The 18,446-nt window shown below is 46.8% G+C and overlaps 1 protein-coding gene across 3 annotated transcripts; it reads left to right on the forward strand.

Moving 5' to 3' along the window:
• Positions 1–4,578: 4,578 nt before the first annotated feature.
• LOC308475332 (folate receptor alpha-like) lies at positions 4,579–17,232 on the forward strand. 3 transcript variants are annotated; one of them, XM_081002433.1, is made up of 5 exons: positions 4,579–4,645; positions 6,065–6,206; positions 7,626–7,814; positions 12,342–12,477; positions 16,640–17,232. In XM_081002433.1, exons 2-5 carry the CDS (start codon positions 6,069–6,071, stop codon positions 16,909–16,911), a joined length of 735 nt encoding a protein of 244 aa, XP_080858559.1. In that variant the 5' UTR covers positions 4,579–4,645; positions 6,065–6,068; the 3' UTR covers positions 16,912–17,232. The 3 variants fall into 3 exon arrangements, with proteins under 3 accessions (XP_080858559.1, XP_080858557.1, XP_080858558.1); XM_081002431.1 differs by having other exon boundaries at positions 4,600–4,659; XM_081002432.1 differs by lacking the exon at positions 4,579–4,645 and adding an exon at positions 4,688–4,725.
• Positions 17,233–18,446: the final 1,214 nt, after the last annotated feature.

Genomic DNA, 18,446 nt, shown 5'->3' on the forward strand with positions numbered 1-18,446 from the left:
GCAAAATGATAAAATCAGCTGCTGTCGATGCCACCTGCTTTTTAGGACCTTAATAGAAGGCATCCGGTTCTGCAACAAGCAAGCCACTCCTTCCTGGAATTAGAACTCACTATTTGTCTCCAAAGTCCAAAGTTCTAACCTCTGTTATGTAAAATCTTCCCAGAGCTCAGCAGCAACAGCAGAGATCATGCTTTGAACTCAGAAAGTCCCATCCCGAGATCTAAACAGTAAAGAATCAGTCACCTACTACAAGCAGCCGGAAGGGCCTTTCAAATTCAAATGCAAACTTTGCTTATCTGGTCTGAAAAGCAGGGGGTTTTTTGGGGGGTGGACATCTCTACAACACAATTCTATGTGTTTGGGACATGGGGTAGATTGCCAACAAACTCAGCTCTTATTCCGAGGGATACTTCTTCCACTTCTTTCTGTAACGTTCTTGTTATGGGGAAAAATGGGGGGGGGGGGTTGGCTTTTGCTGCCCAACTCCCCAAGGGCCTGGGTCCCCTAAGTCCATGATTGGTCAGAGATGAATGGATCTTTACTTTTTTGTTGCAACAAAGTTCCCTCCCCTCCTTGCAAGGAGGTAGGAGAGATCCAGAACAATGGTGCACAAGGTCCTATAAAGACTTTTGAAATTGCCCACTTTGTTGCCCAAGACCACCCCCCAAAACATCATACATACATCACAGAAGGAGGTGGTCTCCAGCAGAAATTTGAGAGGGTTGCTTCTCTCCTGTCTGCCAGGATACCTGATAATGCCTCACTTGATTGCAGTTTCTGGGTAGCCTGGCCATTCCTTTGAGATGGTAAATACTTTAGTTCCTGAATCTCTTCCACATATCAATACAGTCATACCTTGGGTTGAAGTTGCTTCAGGTTGAGCTCTTTCGGGTTGCAATCTGCAGCGACCTGGAAGTAACGGAACGTGTTACTTCCAGGTTTCGCTGCTCGCGCATGCACAGACACTCAAAATGACCCCCATGCGCATGTGCAGAAGCGGCAAATTGCGACCCGCACACGTGCAGATGTGCAGTCGCAGGGTGTGTTCACTTCAGGATGCGAACCGGGCTTCAGAACGGATCCCGTTCGCATCCTGAGGTACCACTGTAGTTTGTTAAACTTAACAGATACTTGCTGAACTGTATTTGCAGGGACTTGTAAGTTCCTACAGTCCAAAGACAATTGGAAAGCTTTTCCCATTTCCTTCCTCCTTGCAGAGAAATATTTGAGGTCAATTTGGGAGAGTCAAAATGGCTTCAGGATTGCTATGTGTTTGCCTTGTACATATATGAACATTTATTCTATATTTGAGACCTTAGAATTCTTCTAACACTCTTAACTGCTTTCTCCGTAACCAGATAAAGGTTATCTCTGAATACCTGATTCTGCTCACAACCGACAGAGCAAAGTCTCCTATCTCCCAGGAATCTTGCTTTGCAAGCTTCGCAAATCAAGGACAGGCTCAGGTGTGCATTGGCCTGATCTGACAAGGCAGTCCGCCTGCTGCTAAGTCCTCATCATGATCTGTGCAGTTTATTAGCAGCCATAAAACTGTTTGTCCCAGGAAGGCTACGTGAGGTCCTGGGCGTACGCCAAGCATATCTCATGCATGCTTATAAGTCTCAAAGACTTCAATCAAGGAGACTCACGGTCGCATAAGAAGTACTTATTCCTGCATTGCAGGGGGTTGGTCTAGATGACCCCAGGGGTCCCTTCTAAGTCCATGATTCTAAGCATCTTTACAATGGATTAGGGCTTAAGGTGACATCCTTAGTACAGTATATGCTGAGGGTCCACCACACCCTCCTGTTCTGATCTGCAGGTCCAAATGCAGACCAGGGCAAAGGCTTGACTGATGCTTCGAAGGACCCAGTTGCAGGGATGCCAAAAGAAGATGCACAAAACTTCAGAGTAGCTCAGTTGGTTAGGGGGTGGCGCTGATAACGCCAAGGTTGCAGGTTCGATCCCTGCAAGAGACAGCTGCATATTCCTGCATTGCAGGGGGTTCCACTGCGTCCCTTCCAACTCAACAATTCTCTCTGAATTCTGTTCTAATTTGAATGCTTTATTATAAAGGTGTATCAAGAGATTTACATGCAGGATTCCTTGCCACTACGCTTCAGGACGGCCACTGAAGCGGCATGGCTTTGCCAGTGAGGCTTACTTATAGGAAAAGCAAGCTCCGATAGCTGGCAGAAACAGCCCCATTTCTTCTTCTTCTTTGGTGATCCCTCGTAGCCGAGTAAGATTGTCTTCCATGAACACGGTCTGAACAGTGAGTCTGTAAGTTACTGTGGAGGCCAATTCTGGACCCACACGTCCTTCCACAGTGGGGACATTGGTTTCCGGGCAGGAGTTGATCACGGTGTGGATTTGCCAAGCATGCCTTCCTCTTAGCGCATTTCTCCTTTGTGTCCTGAGTTTAAGCATCTTCCAAGCCCATGACACCTTTGGTAAAGGCTGTTCTCCAACTGGAGCGCTCTCAGGCAAGTGTTTCGCAATTGTCAGTGTTTATACTACATTTTTTTAGATTTGCCTTGAGAGAGTCTTTAAACCTCTTTCATTGACCACCAGAATTACGCTTTCCATTTTTAAGTTTGGAATAGAGGAGTTGCTTTGGAAGACGATCGTCAGGCATCCGCACAACATGACCAGTCCAACGAAGTTGATGTTGAAGAATCGTTGCTTCGACACTGGTGATCTTTGCTTCTTCCAGTACACTGGTATTACCGTAGTTCACCTATCCTCCCAAGTGATGTGTCAAATTTTTGGGAGACACCAAAAAATTAAACACCCCTGGCTTAGAGGCCTCTTCCCCACCACTCAACAGGCTAGCAACTGGAGAAGCCTGCCCTCCCCCAACTCGCTAAACCAAAAGTTAAGACTTCAAAGCAAGCAGATAAGCAGATGTGACCCCATTTTACAGCTCACAGCAATTCACCCCACTGTTCTCTTGGGGCAATTGCCTCCTCACCTCCCTCACCCCAGTTTAAAACTGCTGCCCTTTATTCCAACTCAAGCTGCATCTATATTGGTCTTGCAACCGTTTCACACTGCATATTTACCATATTTTTCCGTGTATAAGGCGAGGTTATTTTATTTAAAAAATATGCTAAAAATTGGGGGTTGTCTTATATACATATAGTGGAGAGGTGGGATGGGCGATTGGTGGGGTGGCTGCCGCAAGCAGGAGGTTGTCAACGGTGTTTTTGTGTACGATTGGTAGGTGCGGGAAGGTCCACTGGCTATTGACTGCTGCGGCAATTGGGCGTGCGATTGGTGCTTGCTTTTGGTGATAGTGCAGACAATTGGTGGCTTTGTTGATGTGTGTGCAGTTAGCTGTGGCGGTCCTGCTGGTTAGTGATTTTCAACACCCCCCCCATAAAAAGCTCAACATGCCTGCGCAATCCCCCCCCCTTTTCTCAATTTGGAGTCCCAAAATATATACATGGGGGAGTCTTATAGATGGAAAAATACGGTATTTTATTACAGTGTTTTAGACTGTTTCGAAAGAAGAAGAAGGGGATGACAGAGGACGAGATGGTGGGACAGTGTTCTCGAAGCTACAAACATGAGTCTGACCAAACTGCGGGAGGCAGTGGAAGAAAGGAGGGCCTGGCGTGCTCTGGTCCAGGGGGTCACGAAGAGTCGGACACAACTAAACGACTAAACAAAAACAGACTGTTTCTCTCCCCCACCCCCAATCCCACAATTGCTACTGTATGAAATTGTGCAACTGTTTCTATTGCTGATGCTTTTGATGAGGAATTGCTTCAAAGTATTTGATGGGATGCAAGTCATGAATGGAAATAAATAGGCAAATAGACAAAGCTTTCCTTTGGGGTGTCTTTGAACTCTACGATTCTCTGTTTGGAGCACTTCCAAGGTGATATTCTCTGTCTCCTTGGTGGGGCACGCTTGGCAAAGCCACTTCCGGCCTGCCCAGGAGGTGGGGTTGCGGGCTTCACGCCCACCCCCACGTGAGCGGGAGCTGGTTTCAGCCCCTGTGAGAGCAGGGGAATCCCGGCCGTGTCTGAGAGTATTGGCGGCGAGCGATTGCTCGTGTGGCGGTAGGCATTGGTAAGAAGGGGTTAAGAGGATGTGGGGGGGGAGGAACGCCATCACCTCCCCCCAGTGAGCGAAGGGTGGTCCGTTAAAGGACTCCGGGGGGCGTGGCCCTGTCCGAAGCCTATGGAGGTGTGGGCCAAAGGCACGCCCCCAAGCGGTGACCCGGGGGAGCTCCTGGGGGAGCTCCTAGTCGACCGTGCCTCGGCGGGAGACTCCCCCGATATAGTGTTAACCCTTCCCCGTGTCTCCAGCAAATGGGTTGGAGCCGGATAGTCATTAGGACCAATGCCTAAGCCAGTGCCTCTCATTCCTGAATTCAATAAAGTTGTGGCCTAATTCGCCCATTTAACCTTAAACCATGGTGTCTCGTGTCTTTATTTATCCTGGTGGGGGGCGGGAACTCTCCACGCAAGTGGGAGCTCAGTGCTCCTTTGAACAATCATTGACTGACGATTTCTCAGCTGATCTTTGGAACCTGGCATATTGGGAAGTCTGCTTCTTTAAGGCTTAAGGAGCTCTTGGCTTTCATCAGCTGTGCTGCCAGCCCACCTGAGAGAGAGAGAGAAAGCAGCTGCAGGTGAGAATGCTCAGGTATAAAAGGTCTGTTGGGAGGATTTACTGTGTTTGAAAGTGGGTCTTCCTTGGCTGTATGCACAGGTAAGTGATGGAGGAATGGACTGGTGCTCCTTTTGGGACTCACCTGTAGCACCGGTTTAAAAGTGGCTGGAAACTCTTGCCTAATATGCTTGTGAAGGACAGTTTTCTGGAATTACAATGCTGTTTTTGGAACACTGCTCATCTCCCCTCGTATCTTTCCTTTCTTGTTTTCATGTCTTTCTTCCTTATTATTGTTGTTGTTGTTACTGCTTTTTATGTATTAGAAAGTGAGGGCAACTATTTTAAAAAGTGGACAGAAATAAAACCAGGTTAATGGCTATGGTTTTCCTGGCTCCTGTGGATTTGGGTCGTGGGCTCTTCCTCTGGGTTGCTGTTTGTTTTACAGTGGTACCTCGGGTTAAGTACTTAATTCGTTCCGGAGGTCCATACTTAACCTGAAACTGTTCTTAACCTGAAGCACCACTTTAGCTAATGGGGCCTCCTGCTGCTGCCGCGCCGCTGGAGCACGATTTCTGTTTCATCCTGATGAAAAGTTCTTAACCCGAGGTACTATTTCTGGGTTAGCGGAGTCTGTAACCTGAAGCGTATGTAACCTGAAGTGTATGTAACCCAAGGTACCACTGTATTACTTATTTCATAAAATTTATTCACCACCTGAATGTAAAACACACTCAAATCCATTCACAAAAAAGGGAAAAATAAAATTGCCAATAAGAAGAATTAGCAATTTATGATTTTTAAAATGTTAAAATAATATTCAATCTTGCATCACCTTTTAAAATACCTGGGCAGCCTTGTCTACACAAAAATGTTTTCAGGAGGCACAAAGAATACAGCAAAGGTGCCTGTCCGATGTCAATAAGCAGGGAGTTCCAGAGGGCAGGTTTTGCCACACTGAGAGATCAAGTTCTTAACAATACAGAACAGATATCACTTGGCACCAGTTCCGCAGATCAAAGCAGTCAAGTGGGCATATAAAGGGCACTTGTTCTCTTTTGCAAGGCTTTGTTTTCCAGCAAAAATAAAAGTTTAGTGTGTTTTTTTTTAAACCTGAGAAGTTGAATGGGGAAACTGGTTTCCAAAAGTGTGGGTAAGGGAAGTTCTCTGCTGATCTTACCTGGGTGAGTAGACACAGTTGGAGGGGGGGGGAGGGAGGGAGTTAAGGAAAGATGACTGAGGTGGGGGCAGAATCATCTGCTGCAATTTCCTCTCCTGGTTGCAGGCAGTGTTGATCACAGCTCCAGTTCACGGCACTGAGAGCAGCCGACAAAGCTGCCCTCTGCAGCCTTGACAAACCAGGTGGGTCCTTGTGATATTGCAGCTATTTGGTTCTTTGAATCTATTCCTTTCTCTCTCTCTCTCCCGCCACCATCTGCAGGGAGATGGCAGCGTGCAGGAAGTTGCTGGGGCTGCTGGCTCTCTTGGCTGCCGGGGCTGCTGGTGTCTCGCTGCTGAACACGTGCATGGATGGCAAACATCACAAAACGGAGCCTGGGAAAGAGGATGAGCTGCATGGGCAGGTGGGCTCTCTCCCCAAAGGGGATTCTGAAACTCAGTTCTATTCCCTGATCTGAGCTGTGCCAGAGAGAGTGAATGGAGGGCAACAGCAGTAAAATATACTCGGAGTCAAGAGTGGATTTCATGCTCTTTATTCAGCTCATAGTGGTGAGGAGGAATGGAAGTTCCCCCAGAATGTCTGCTTTATAGACATTATTTACACGATGGGCCCCACGTGATTGGCTAATTCCAGGATTCTCCTGTAGGCCAATCAGGTTGCAGATTCACTTCCACCTGGAGCTGGATTGGGTGGCTCCTGTGGACCAATCAGACTGCTGTATTCTGGATCCTATTGTTCTAGGGCCAATCAGACTGCTGCATTCTGAATCCTATTGTTCTAGGGCCAATCAGGCTGCTGCATTTTGGATCCTATTCAACTCAGTACATAACAGGCAGCCTTTGCCAAACCTGGTGCTCTGCTGATGATGATGGACTACAACTCCCATCAATCTCAGCCAACAGAGGTTGGGCAAGGCGATAGCTCTGAAGGAAAGCCAGCTTACTATTTTTAATTTTTGCTAAGGCTATTCTAGGCTGCATCAACAGAGGTCTAGTGTCCAGATCAAGTGAAGTAATAGTCCCAGTCTATTCCATCTTGGTCAGGCCCCATCAGTGTCCAGTTTGGGGCACCCCGGTTTAAGAAGGATGTTGACATCCTTCTGGAAGGGGTCAGAGGAGTATAACCAAGAGTATCTCCGGGCCACAAGCCTGGGTAGTGTGTATGGAGTTCCTGGACTGTCTAGATAAGTCTCATTGATGTGGTCTGAAGGAAAGCAGAGCAAGATGTTTGACACCAGTTGGCTGCAGGAAGAATAAGAAGAGGAGTTTGGATTTTATATCCCGCTTTATCACTACCCTAAGGGGTCTCAAAGTGGCTAACATTCTCCTTTCCCTTCCTCCCCCACAACAAACACTCTGTGGGGCGAGTGGGGCTGAGAGACTTCAAAGAAGTGTGACTAGCCCAAGGTCACCCAGCAGCTGCATGTGGAGGAGCGGAGACGCGAACCCGGTTCACCAGATTACGAGTCCACCGCTCTTAACCACTACACCACACTGCAGAAGTTGCTGGAAGGAGGCGGACAAGGTGCCATCCAACCGCCTTAGGGACCCCACTGGATTTGTGTAGGGTTTACTCCTTAGGGTCTGGAAACCAACCCTTAAGAGCTGGGGTACCCCTTCCAACCCTATAGTTCTATAGGTGTACGATTTAATGACAAGCGAAATGAGAATAAATTTGCCACTGGCTGGGAAGCAGGGCTTGGGGTGTGAGCGAGTGAAGGCAGCGTGGAACATCCTAGTCGTCTTGTGACTTGGGAGGGCGGGCGAGGTGCTAGATGAGTTGGCCTTTCCTCCCCCATCCCTCTTTCCCTCTCCTCCCATAGTGCTCCCCATGGAAAGAAAATGCTTGCTGTACAAATAGCACGAGTCACGCCGCACATGATGACCAGTCCTACCTGTACAACTTTAACTGGAACCACTGCGGGATCATGTCAGATGCCTGTAAACGACACTTCATCCAGGACACCTGCCTCTACGAATGCTCGCCCAACCTGGGCCCCTGGATTAACAAGGTGGGCTTGGGGGTTTGACCTTTAAAGCCCTATGCGGCCTAGGACCCACAAACCTACGGGACCGCCTCTCCTGGTATGCCCCGCGGAGGACCTTAAGGTCCACAAATGACAACATTTTAGAGGTCCCAGGTCGCAAGGTGGTTAGATTGGTCTCCACTAGGGCCAGGGCCTTTTCGGCACTGGCCCCGACTTGGTGGAACGCTCTGTCACAAGAGACTAGGGCCCCAGCGGGACTTGACATCTTTCCGCAGGGCCTGCAAGACGGAGCTGTTCTGCCTGGCCTTTGGTTTGGAATCAGTCCCTTATGTTTCCCTCCCCTTATGGTCTTGATCTATGGGCTACTATTAACACGAGGCTGCATTTTAAATTGCATTTTAACTTGTATTTTAAATTGGGTTTTCTCTCCCCCCCCCATTATGTTTTTACTGTAATTTTACTGGTGTTAGATGCCCTGAGCCCGGCTCTGGCCGGGGAGGGCAGGGTCTAAATAACATTTAATATTAGCATTTCACCTGTGTACATCTACCCCCACGCACCCCTGAAAGAGAACCAGGCCGAATTTGCTGGACTTTGGGTCCCCCACATTTTTGTTAGGATATTTCCGTTCCACCTTAAAAGGGAGCAGGCTTTGTGAGTCAGAGTCTGCGCATGTCCTGTTCACAGGATGTTTATGTTTTCTGTTGCTTTCGTTTCTCTCTCTGTGTCGTAGACACTAAAGCAGGCAGTCATGTTTTTCTGTGTTCTGATCAACGCTGAATAAACTTGTAAATAATGCTCTCCTGAGTGCGACTTTGGCTGTGCATTATCTGCTGATAGAGTGTGCATGAGCTCTGGAATGTGGCAAGCTATTTCTAGAAACTCATGTCACTAATTGTTGATACTGCGTGACTACGGGAGATCGATGGATCGTCCGGCAGCCGGCTTGGGGGCCATGATGGACTTTGTCTGCCTGGCAGTATCCCAACAATTTTTTCATGTCTAGAGAAAGGAATTGCAGCAGTTGTTCTCAAACCTTCTGGGGGACCACCCCACCCTGGTTCCATAAATTCATCCCCCAACTCTATGGAATGTGTTATTCAGAATAATGGTTTGCATGACCCACTCAGGAAGGCAGTAACATGAAAAAATGCAAAACCATAACAACTAATTGCCCATTTATTCAAAATCCAGTTAAAATTATTTAGTTTAATTCAATTTGTTTTAAATATATTTTTATTAATTCTCTAAAGATATTTCAAAGCATTGATCACGCAGTTTTTCTTTAACATACGTAGCTTCTTCTTGACTTCCTACCCTGCCTTTCCTGATTTTTTTTTTTTACTATTTTATTAGCTGTCTTATAACACATGCTTTTATTGTCTAAACCCCAATATCATTGGTTATTTCAATAATCCCCTGCTTATACTTCAAATCCTGACTTCATATACAAGTGATAGTTTTTTTTTTAAATGATATTTATTAAAAGTTTAAGAGTTACAGAAAAAAGAGAAAAAGAAAACAACAAAAAATTTGACAAAGCATACATTACAATACATAAAAAGAAAAGCATAAAAAACAATACAACAATACAGCAAAAAACACACACAATAACATTAAAACACACATCCAATGTTCCATATCTTTATCTTTCATTTACTTGTTTCATCGACCTCCTCACACCTCCCTTTTTGTATTCTAATTTAATTAATTGTTTCAGCAAATTCTTTCCATCTTTCTCAATTTTTGTTATATAATTTATCTTAACAATCTAACCTTTTAATTAACTCAACAAATCCTTTCCATCTTTCACTATATTCTGTCATTCAATTTACCTTAATTTATTTAACCTTATCTTACCATAAAAAAACCTTAAAACTTAATGTACATAACTTCTTATATCATTTCTACTAAAGCCAAATAGTTTCATTCCAACATTTTTCCTAATACTCGTTAATTTTACACTAATTCTCAAAATAATTTTTTTTTAAACTTTCTTCCAATCTTCATCCAACGTCTCTTCTTCCTGGTCTTGGGTTTTGTCAGTCCTTCTTATCCATTCCATCTAGTCCATCAACCTGGTGATCTTATGTCCGAGGCTCTTAAGTCTTTTCCATGTCCCTTCTGCAGATCTTCTTCTTGTTTATACCTGCACTTTACTTTGTCTTTTGTTGATCTTTTTCTTAATTTCTTTCCTTTCTCATTGGGGGGTAGGTCTTGGGAGGACTCCAATCCAAAAATATCTCCATCTCTCCTCAGCAGATCAGCCCATTCCCCACAGTCCCATTCCCCACAGTCAACACTGTAATCCAGAAAGTATTTAAAAGCATGTTTCAAAGTCCTTCCAAAATTAAGAGCCCTCACAACTCCAGACCCCCCCCCCGGTCCACTCCAGATTCAAACTTCAAGAACAGTGGCTTATGCTCCTGCAAGGCCTCGGATCTCTCCATTTGTGTTACTTAAGATTCAACAGCAACCTCCTCCATTATCTTCTGCACTTGCGCTTGCCCTGTCAAAACAAGTTCCTGGGCTGGTTCCTGAATGGTTTCTATATGGGTATTCACCGTTTGTCCAAAGTTTTTAACTGCAACAGTCATCAAATCCATCTTCTCATGCATCTGCTCCAGCAAAGCGCTTGTCTTGCAAAAAGCAAGCACCAAAACTTCTTCTAAACACATTTTTATTCAAGGTCAGAGTCTGGTCTCACGATTCTAATCTTACAGCTGTGAAATCCCCAGATCGACTCCGGCAACAAATTAACAAGCTCCCTCTAGAGGAGACAATTTCTATTTGTATCCATCTTTTGAAAGCAGGACCAACAAAAGAAAATTACTTCCATTTTTCAAATACTTTGTTTCTTTTGAATACAAGAAGCAACATTGGAGTCAATTTGTTTCTCTTTTTTTACTATCTGTCAAAAGACGTTCCATTCACAGTCGATGAACTTCCCCATAAATTTCTGTCTCTGACACCCCAGGTTTGAGACGGTGGAAATTTATATTTCTTTACTCTCGCTCCTGCAGGCTTAAACAGTCAAAAATTCCCCCCTTTTCTCCTGCTTCCAAGAGGGGTTTTGGTGGTAATATAATAACTGAAGGAAATTTAGACCTTTATATACGACTTTCCAGACTTTAGCTTACAAAGTTTTTGCTTCAATCTATTTACAAAAAAACGGGAGGTGGGCTTCCTGTTTAGAGCCTTCCCGCTTCAGTGCCAAATTAAAATGTTTCTTAATCCAATTTTCCGTTCTACTCACGGGTACTTGTTTAGAGTCCAACTGTCCACAGGAAAAAGTCAGCGCTCTCCGGCATCGGCTGTGCGGCTTCACTCCGTAAAAGTAGCAGTTGATTCAAAACACCGCGCCACTCACCCCACGTCACTTCGGATCCCCGAAAAAGGGTTTCCCTGCGAGTAGGGGAGGCGCTCCTGGTGTCAGCCGAATCCCACGTTCCCAGGCTTCCTCCGCCTGGGATTTTTAGAGGGTCTCCGCCTTCGCCGCGGCGGCAAGACCTGATTTTCACGGAGCGGGTTCCTCTCGGTCAGAAGAACTCCGCCATTGCCGATGGCGCTAACCCAGAAGTCCATATACAAGTGATAGTTTGATACGTAACATTGGGGAACAAAATTTTTGTTGCATTGACATCTGCAGTTGTTCTAACTTAATTTTGATGTGCTGATTACATATCTGAAGTTGGTTTTCTTCTGTAAGCTCTAGTTTTTTTGCAATTCATTTTTCACTTTTCACCATAATCTTTTTCACAATGCAAGAATTCAATATTTTATTAAACACATAGCCAAAGTAGTACAATATGAGTATAAATGTACGTGACTTGAAGAAGCCATGGTCCGATCTGAAAAATACAAATATTTAGGTTACAGCACTATAAAAATAAATAAAAATTAAGTTTGCAAAATAATAACCACCATGTGGTTAGGGTAGATCAACGTGTCAGTGTCCATTTATCCCCAGTGTAAACATGACATATAGGCAAAAGTCGGAAATTGAAAGATAACTATAGCATGGACACAAAAATCGATTTCAGATTTGAAATCAGCATTGAAAGAACATATAAGGACAGTTGAAAAATCTCATGCAACAGAAAATGGAAAAAAAACCCAAAACTGTTCCCCAGTGATCCATCAATGGTCCCCATGCCTCCTTAAACAGTTCATCATTATGAAAGCTGGAGATAGAGACTTGCTTGCTCTGTGCTGGATCCAAAGCTGTGATGAATAGAGAAGCAAAATCAGTTGATCTAGTGCTGTGAGCCCCTCCATCTTGTGCCCAGGCTGTGTACCTGTGCAAATAAAACCAGATATCCTAAAGACATCGGTCTCTGCTGACTTTCATTCCAAGGAAACCTGGGCAGTCTCCTGGAGTCTCACTGCTCAGAGATTGGGGTGGCGTAGAACAACATTTCTTGGGCTTTCAGAGCTGACGAAATCGAGCTGCAAGCTGTGCCATTAATCTTTGGGTGCGGGGCGCCCTTCCACTTCTCCCTAACCTTCCCCCACCCCCTGCACAAATCTAACTCATTCCTCCCCGTGCAGGTGGATCAGACCTGGCGCAAAGAAAGAATCCTGGATGTCCCGCTGTGCAAAGAAGATTGTGAGCAGTGGTGGAACGACTGTCGGAATGACATGACGTGCAAGGAGAACTGGCACGTGGGCTGGGACTGGTCCCAAGGTCAGTTGGCGCTGCAGAGAGCAAGAGCTTCCTGGTGCTTTGGCCTCCCATGGGAGTTTGAAGGAGGGGAAATAATATAAATTAAATATAAATATAAATATAAATATAAATATAAATATAAATATAAATATAAATATAAATTTATTATTTATATCCTGCCCATCTGGCTGGGCTTCCCCAGCCACTCTGGGTGGCTTCCAACAAAATATTAAAATACAGTAATGCATCAAACATTAAAAGCTTCCCTAAAGAGGGCTGCCTTCAGATGTCTTCTAAAAGTCTGGTAGTTGTTGTTCTTTTTGACATCTGATGGGAGGGCTTTCCACAGGGCGGGAGCCACTACCGAGAAGGCCCTCTGCCTGGTTCCCTGTAACTTGGCTTCTCGTAGCGAGGGAACTGCCAGAAGGCCCTCGGAGCTGGACCTCAGTGTCCGGGCAGAACGATGGGGGTGGAGACGCTCCTTCAGGTAAACTGGACCGAGGCTGTTTAGGTTGCAGAGGTGGGACTTCTGGCCAAAATAAAGCCAGTTCACACATAATATTAAGCCCCTAGATTATTTCAAAACCAAGGGTGTGGAACTAGACCAGGTCAGAGGGTTAGTTCCTTATCTCCTCCACCCAATCGCAGGGCCAGGTCTGAGAGGTGAGTGGGGCATTGGGTGGCTTATAAAGCTCAATGTTGGAAGATTCAGGACACAAAAGGACTTCTTTACACTGTGCATGGTTAAACTGTGGAACTCTCTGCCACAGGAGGCAGCGGTGGCCTCCAGCTTTAAAAGAGAATCAGACAAATTGATGGAGCAGGAGAGGGCTAGTGATGGCTCCTAGCCAGGATGGCTGTGCTCTGTCTCCCCAGAGGCTGCAATGCTTCTGAATCCTGGTTTGCTGGGAACTGCCGGGAGGGCAGGGCTGTCCTTGCGCTTGAATCCTGCTTGCGGGTTTCACTTTGCGGCATCCTGTTGGCCACGGTGAGAGCAGGATGCTGGCCTAGATGGGCCCCCCTTGGCCTGATCCAGCAAGCCCTTGTTAATGTTCTTACAGACCTGACAGTCCAGGTGAGTGTTTATTTGTCTGGCTGTGCACTAATGCAAACTCTTTTTAAAAAATGAATTGTCCAAATCATTTGGCCAAAATCAAAATCAGTACATGTGAAAAGGATCTAGGAGTCTTGGTTGACCACAAACTTGACATGAGCCAACAGTGTGACGCGGCAGCTAAAAAAGCCAATGCAATTCTGGGCTGCATCAATAGGAGTATAGCATCTAGATCAAGGGAAGTAATAGTGCCACTGTATTCTGCTCTGGTCAGACCTCACCTGGAGTACTGTGTCCAGTTCTGGGCACCACAGTTCAAGAAGGACATTGACAAACTGGAATGTGTCCAGAGGAGGGCAACCAAAATGGTCAAAGGCCTGGAAACGATGCCTTATGAGGAACGGCTAAGGGAGCTGGGCATGTTTAGCCTGGAGAAGAGGAGGTTAAGGGGTGATATGATAGCCATGTTCAAATACCGTATTTTTCGTTCTATAGGACGCACCGGCCCATAGGACGCACCTCGTTTTTTTTGGGGGGGGGGAATGAATAAAAAAAATTATTTCCCCCCCCCCGCGGCTGCCGCCCCAAGCCTCGCGTGCTTCGGGCTGCAGGCTACCGCCCCAAGCCTCGCGCGCTCGGCGGGACCTCCCACCGGGCGCGCGAGGCTTGCAGACACTCGCCCGAAGCACGGGGAGCCCTCCGGAGGGCTCCCCGTGCTTCGGGCGACAAGCTGCAGCCCCAAGCCTCGCGCGCTGGGCGGGACCTCCTGCCGGGCGCGCAAGGCTTGCAGACACTCGCCCGAAGCACGGGGAGCCCTCCGGAGGGCTCCCCGTGCTTCGGGCGACAAGCTGCAGCCCCAAGCCTTGCGCGCTGGGCGGGACCTCCTGCCGGGCGCGCAAGGCTTGCAGACACTCGCCCGAAGCACGGGGAGCCCTCCGGAGGGCTCCCCGTGCTTCGGGCGACAAGCTGCAGCCCCAAGCCTCGCGCGCTGGGCGGGACCTCCTGCCGGGCGCGCAATGCTTGCAGACACTCGCCCGAAGCACGGGGAGCCCTCCGGAGGGCTCCCCGTGCTTCGGGTGACAAGCTGCCGCCCCAAGCCTTGCGCGCTGGGCGGGACCTCCTGCCGGGCGCGCAATGCTTGCAGACACTCGCCCGAAGCACGGGGAGCCCTCCGGAGGGCTCCCCGTGCTTCGGGCGACAAGCTGCCGCCCCAAGCCTTGCGCGCTGGGCGGGATCTCCTGCCGGGCGCGCAAGGCTTGCAGACACTCGCCCGAAGCACGGGGAGCCCTCCGGAGGGCTCCCCATGCTTCGGGCGACAAGCTGCAGCCCCAAGCCTTGCGCGCTGGGCGGGACCTCCTGCCGGGCGCGCAAGGCTTGCAGACACTCGCCCGAAGCCTCGCGCGCTCGGCGGGACGTCCTGCCGGGCGCGCAAGGCTTGGAGACACTCGCCCGAAGCACGGGGAGCCCTCCGGAGGGACCTCCTGCCGGGCGCGCAAGGCTTGCGGACACTCGCCGGGGCTGCAGGCTGCTGCCTGCAAGCCTTGTGAGCCCGCGGGAACTCCCACCGGGCTTGCAAGGCTTGCGGATAGCTTCCTGAAGCCTGGAGAGCGAGAGGGGTCGGTGCGCACCGATGCCTCTCGCTCTCCAGGCTTCAGCGAAAGCCTGCATTCGCTCCATAGGACGCACACACATTTCCCCTTCATTTTTGGAGGGGAAAAAGTGCGTCCTATGGAGCGAAAAATACGGTATATAAAAGGATGTCACATAGAGGAGGGAGAAAGGTTGTTTTCTGCTGCTCCAGAGAAGCGGACACGGAGCAATGGATCCAAACTACAAGAAAGAAGATTCCACCTAAACATTAGGAAGAACTTCCTGACAGTAAGAGCTGTTCGACAGTGGAATTTGCTGCCAAGGAGTGTGGTGGAGTCTCCTTCTTTGGAGGTCTTTAAGCAGAGGCTTGACAACCATATGTCAGGAGTGCTCTGATGGTGTTTCCTGCTTGGCAGGGAGTTGGACTCGATGGCCCTTGTGGTCTCTTCCAACTCTATGATTCTATTCTATATTCTATTCTATTCTATTCTATTCTATTCTATTCCTATTCTATTCTATTCTATTCTATTCTATTCTATTCTATTCTAAAATTGTGGGTGGTATCCAGACAGGCAACGAATGAAAGAGAAGTGTCAATTCAGGGGACGGGTTTATTCCATATATATATATATATATATATATATATATATATGTTTAATTACTGTTGAAAATGGCATGTTACAAAACTAATATATATATATTAGTTTTGTAACATGCCATTTTCAAGAGTAATTAAACATACTTTTACATCTTATTCAATTTTTTGACTTCCATCAGTCCTGTCTGAAAATTGTCCGATATAATCTCTTAGTATGCATTTCTTATCTTCCCTATTACATTTAAAACTCATAACCAATATCTCTATCTTTATCTACTTTGTAACACTTCATATATTTCTCCTTACAAAGCTTCTTGTAGTCCTACTAGCGTAATTTGTTGGTTACAATCGCTCTTCAAATAGTTCATATACTTCTTCCAATCTTCTGTAAATCTCTGGTCCCGCAGGTTTTGAATCCTTCCTGTCATTTTGTCCAATTCTGTATAGTCCATTAATTTCGTCTGCCATTCTTCTTTCGTTGGAATTTCTTCTTGCTTCCATTTCTGGACTAACAGTACTCTTGCTGCTGTTATTGCATATAAAAACAGTTTGACATCTTGCCTATTAATATCCTGGCCTATAATACCAAGTAAAAATGCTTCTGGTTTTTTTAAGAATGTATATTTCAACATCTTTTTCATCTCATTCTGTATCATTTCCCAGAAGTTCTTTACTTTCTTACATTCCCACCATATATGATAAAATGCTCCTTCTTTTTCTTTACATTTCCAACATTTATTATTTGTCTTATACGTTTTAGCTAATTTGGGGAAAGGGCTTTTTCTTAAGGTTGCCGTCCTGGCTGCCGGGGACAGATTAAGTTTTGTTACGATGCCAACTTTGCCTGGTGACTCTCCTCCTTTCTCTGGGATGGGTACCCAGCCAGCCTAGCATCGATGACAAGCCTTGCTCAGCCTGGCATCTCTTCTCTTCAATTCCAGGGTATAACCGGTGCCCCCAGGCGTCGAAGTGTCAGCTGTGGGAATTGGTCTTTCCTAGTCCACAAGACCTGTGTGAGAAGATCTGGAGCAAGTCCTACAAATATACCACCTTCACGAGGGGCAGCAAGCGCTGTATCCAGATGTGGTTTAACGAAACGCAGGGCAACCCCAATGTGGAGGTGGCAAAGTACTATGCCAATGCTGGAGCGGGTCTCTCGCCCTGGACGCTCCTGGTTTTGCTTTTCCCTGCCCTCCCAGCAACCCTGCTGTGAACTTTGCAAGGGACTTCTCTGATCCTGAAGAGTTTTGACCCTGCAAGATTGCGCTGGGATTTCCCACTTCCTTTATCGCGGTGAGAGTGCTCTCGTTCCGGGTTCCCAGGAAATAACACTCCAGCTTACCTGTAAGAAGAGTTTATCTTCCAGGACTTCCTCCGAACATTGTTTCAGCTTCTGTTCATTTCTATCACCTCAGCAAACTTGGTCTGCTTACAGGGACATGGAAAGGGAGGTGGCCTCTAGTAATAGGGCCGTTTGCAACCCCTTGGAACACACAACTGGAAGAAGGAATAAAAGCCTGGTTCTTCAATTCGATTTGCTGTTGTGCCCTTTGCTTTCATGCCTGATTATCAATGCCTGGCCCTAAATACTTGCTTCCCACTGAAGGCGAGTGGGTGGTGGAGAATTTTCTTATCGCTTATTAATATTATCCTGCCTTTTTCCTGGGCTGAGACTCAAGGCAGCTTACTCAGATTAAAACACAGGTAAAATGCAGAAAGCTACAAACTTATAGAAGATAATAATTAAAGAATAATTAAACTCTAGTAGATTTAAACCAATATAGCAATAGATGGTAAAAACAGCACATTGCTATTTAAATGCCCTTTTCTTTAAAGTCAGTCTCCCAAAGCCTGTTGGAATAAAAGTCTTCACCTGCCCGTGAAAGGACAAGGAAGGAGCCAATTTAGCTTTTCCAGGGAGTGACTTCCAAAGTTGTCTGGGAGCAGCCACCACTGACAAGGCCCTGTTATAAAAAAAATTGGGGGACCCCCTAAACCCTAGAAATTAATAAATGGTAGGATTTTGATGATTTGGGATGTGAAGGGAAAAATACAAGCTGCAGAGGAATTCCTGTGTTAGCCTACACAAAAGGACCTGGCCCAAGGTAGGGCCATTTAGAAGCAAGAGGGCCATTGAGAGCCACTGGCCTTGAGGTGTGAACAGAGACTGGGGGTTTGGAAGGATGCCAGGGGAACTGGGTGTTTGATGTGACAGGAAAATGGGAGACTGGTAGCAAGGGGTTCTAGTAAGAAGGGCTGGGAGCCATCTTTGGGCAGACTGGCTGGGAGAGATGCCTTGGAGTCTAGGGCTTCACTGCTGTGGGGGGACAAGCCCCTCTCGGAAGGACCACACTGTAAGATCAGGACTCCCTCCATGCAGACAGAAGGTGTAAATAGGTGAATAAACAGTATTTCTTAGTTGCTATCTGGAAACACTGTTCAGCAGAGCTCAGAGTTGGAAACCAGAATTGGACATTTGCCGATTATACAAAGCGTTACAACCTTGATTTCGCCAGCGTATCTGGGACGTAGAATTACAATGCCACATGAGCGAAATGATCAAACATCCAGCAATAAGGGACCATGGGAGAGGTTTCTCTCCAGCTAACTATCTGTCAGGTCTTCAGGTACCCAAATACAGACGGTCTTTTACCCTCGCCAGATTCAACGTTCTCCCTTCTGCCTTACTTCAGGGCAGATTTGAGGGTAAACCATACACACCACGGGTCTGCCCTTGTGGCTCGTTGG

This window comes from Podarcis pityusensis (assembly GCF_964106645.2).
Source record: "Podarcis pityusensis genome assembly, chromosome: 4".
In the NCBI taxonomy this organism is placed as follows: domain Eukaryota; kingdom Metazoa; phylum Chordata; class Lepidosauria; order Squamata; family Lacertidae; genus Podarcis; species Podarcis pityusensis.

Bases quoted from the DNA above. Each gene is read 5' to 3' on its own strand.
- LOC308475332 (XM_081002431.1), top strand. The intron at 6,207-7,625 runs GTGGGCTCTCTC...CTCCTCCCATAG, and splicing joins AGGATGAGCTGCATGGGCAG to TGCTCCCCATGGAAAGAAAA. The intron at 7,815-12,341 runs GTGGGCTTGGGG...CTCCCCGTGCAG, and splicing joins TGGGCCCCTGGATTAACAAG to GTGGATCAGACCTGGCGCAA.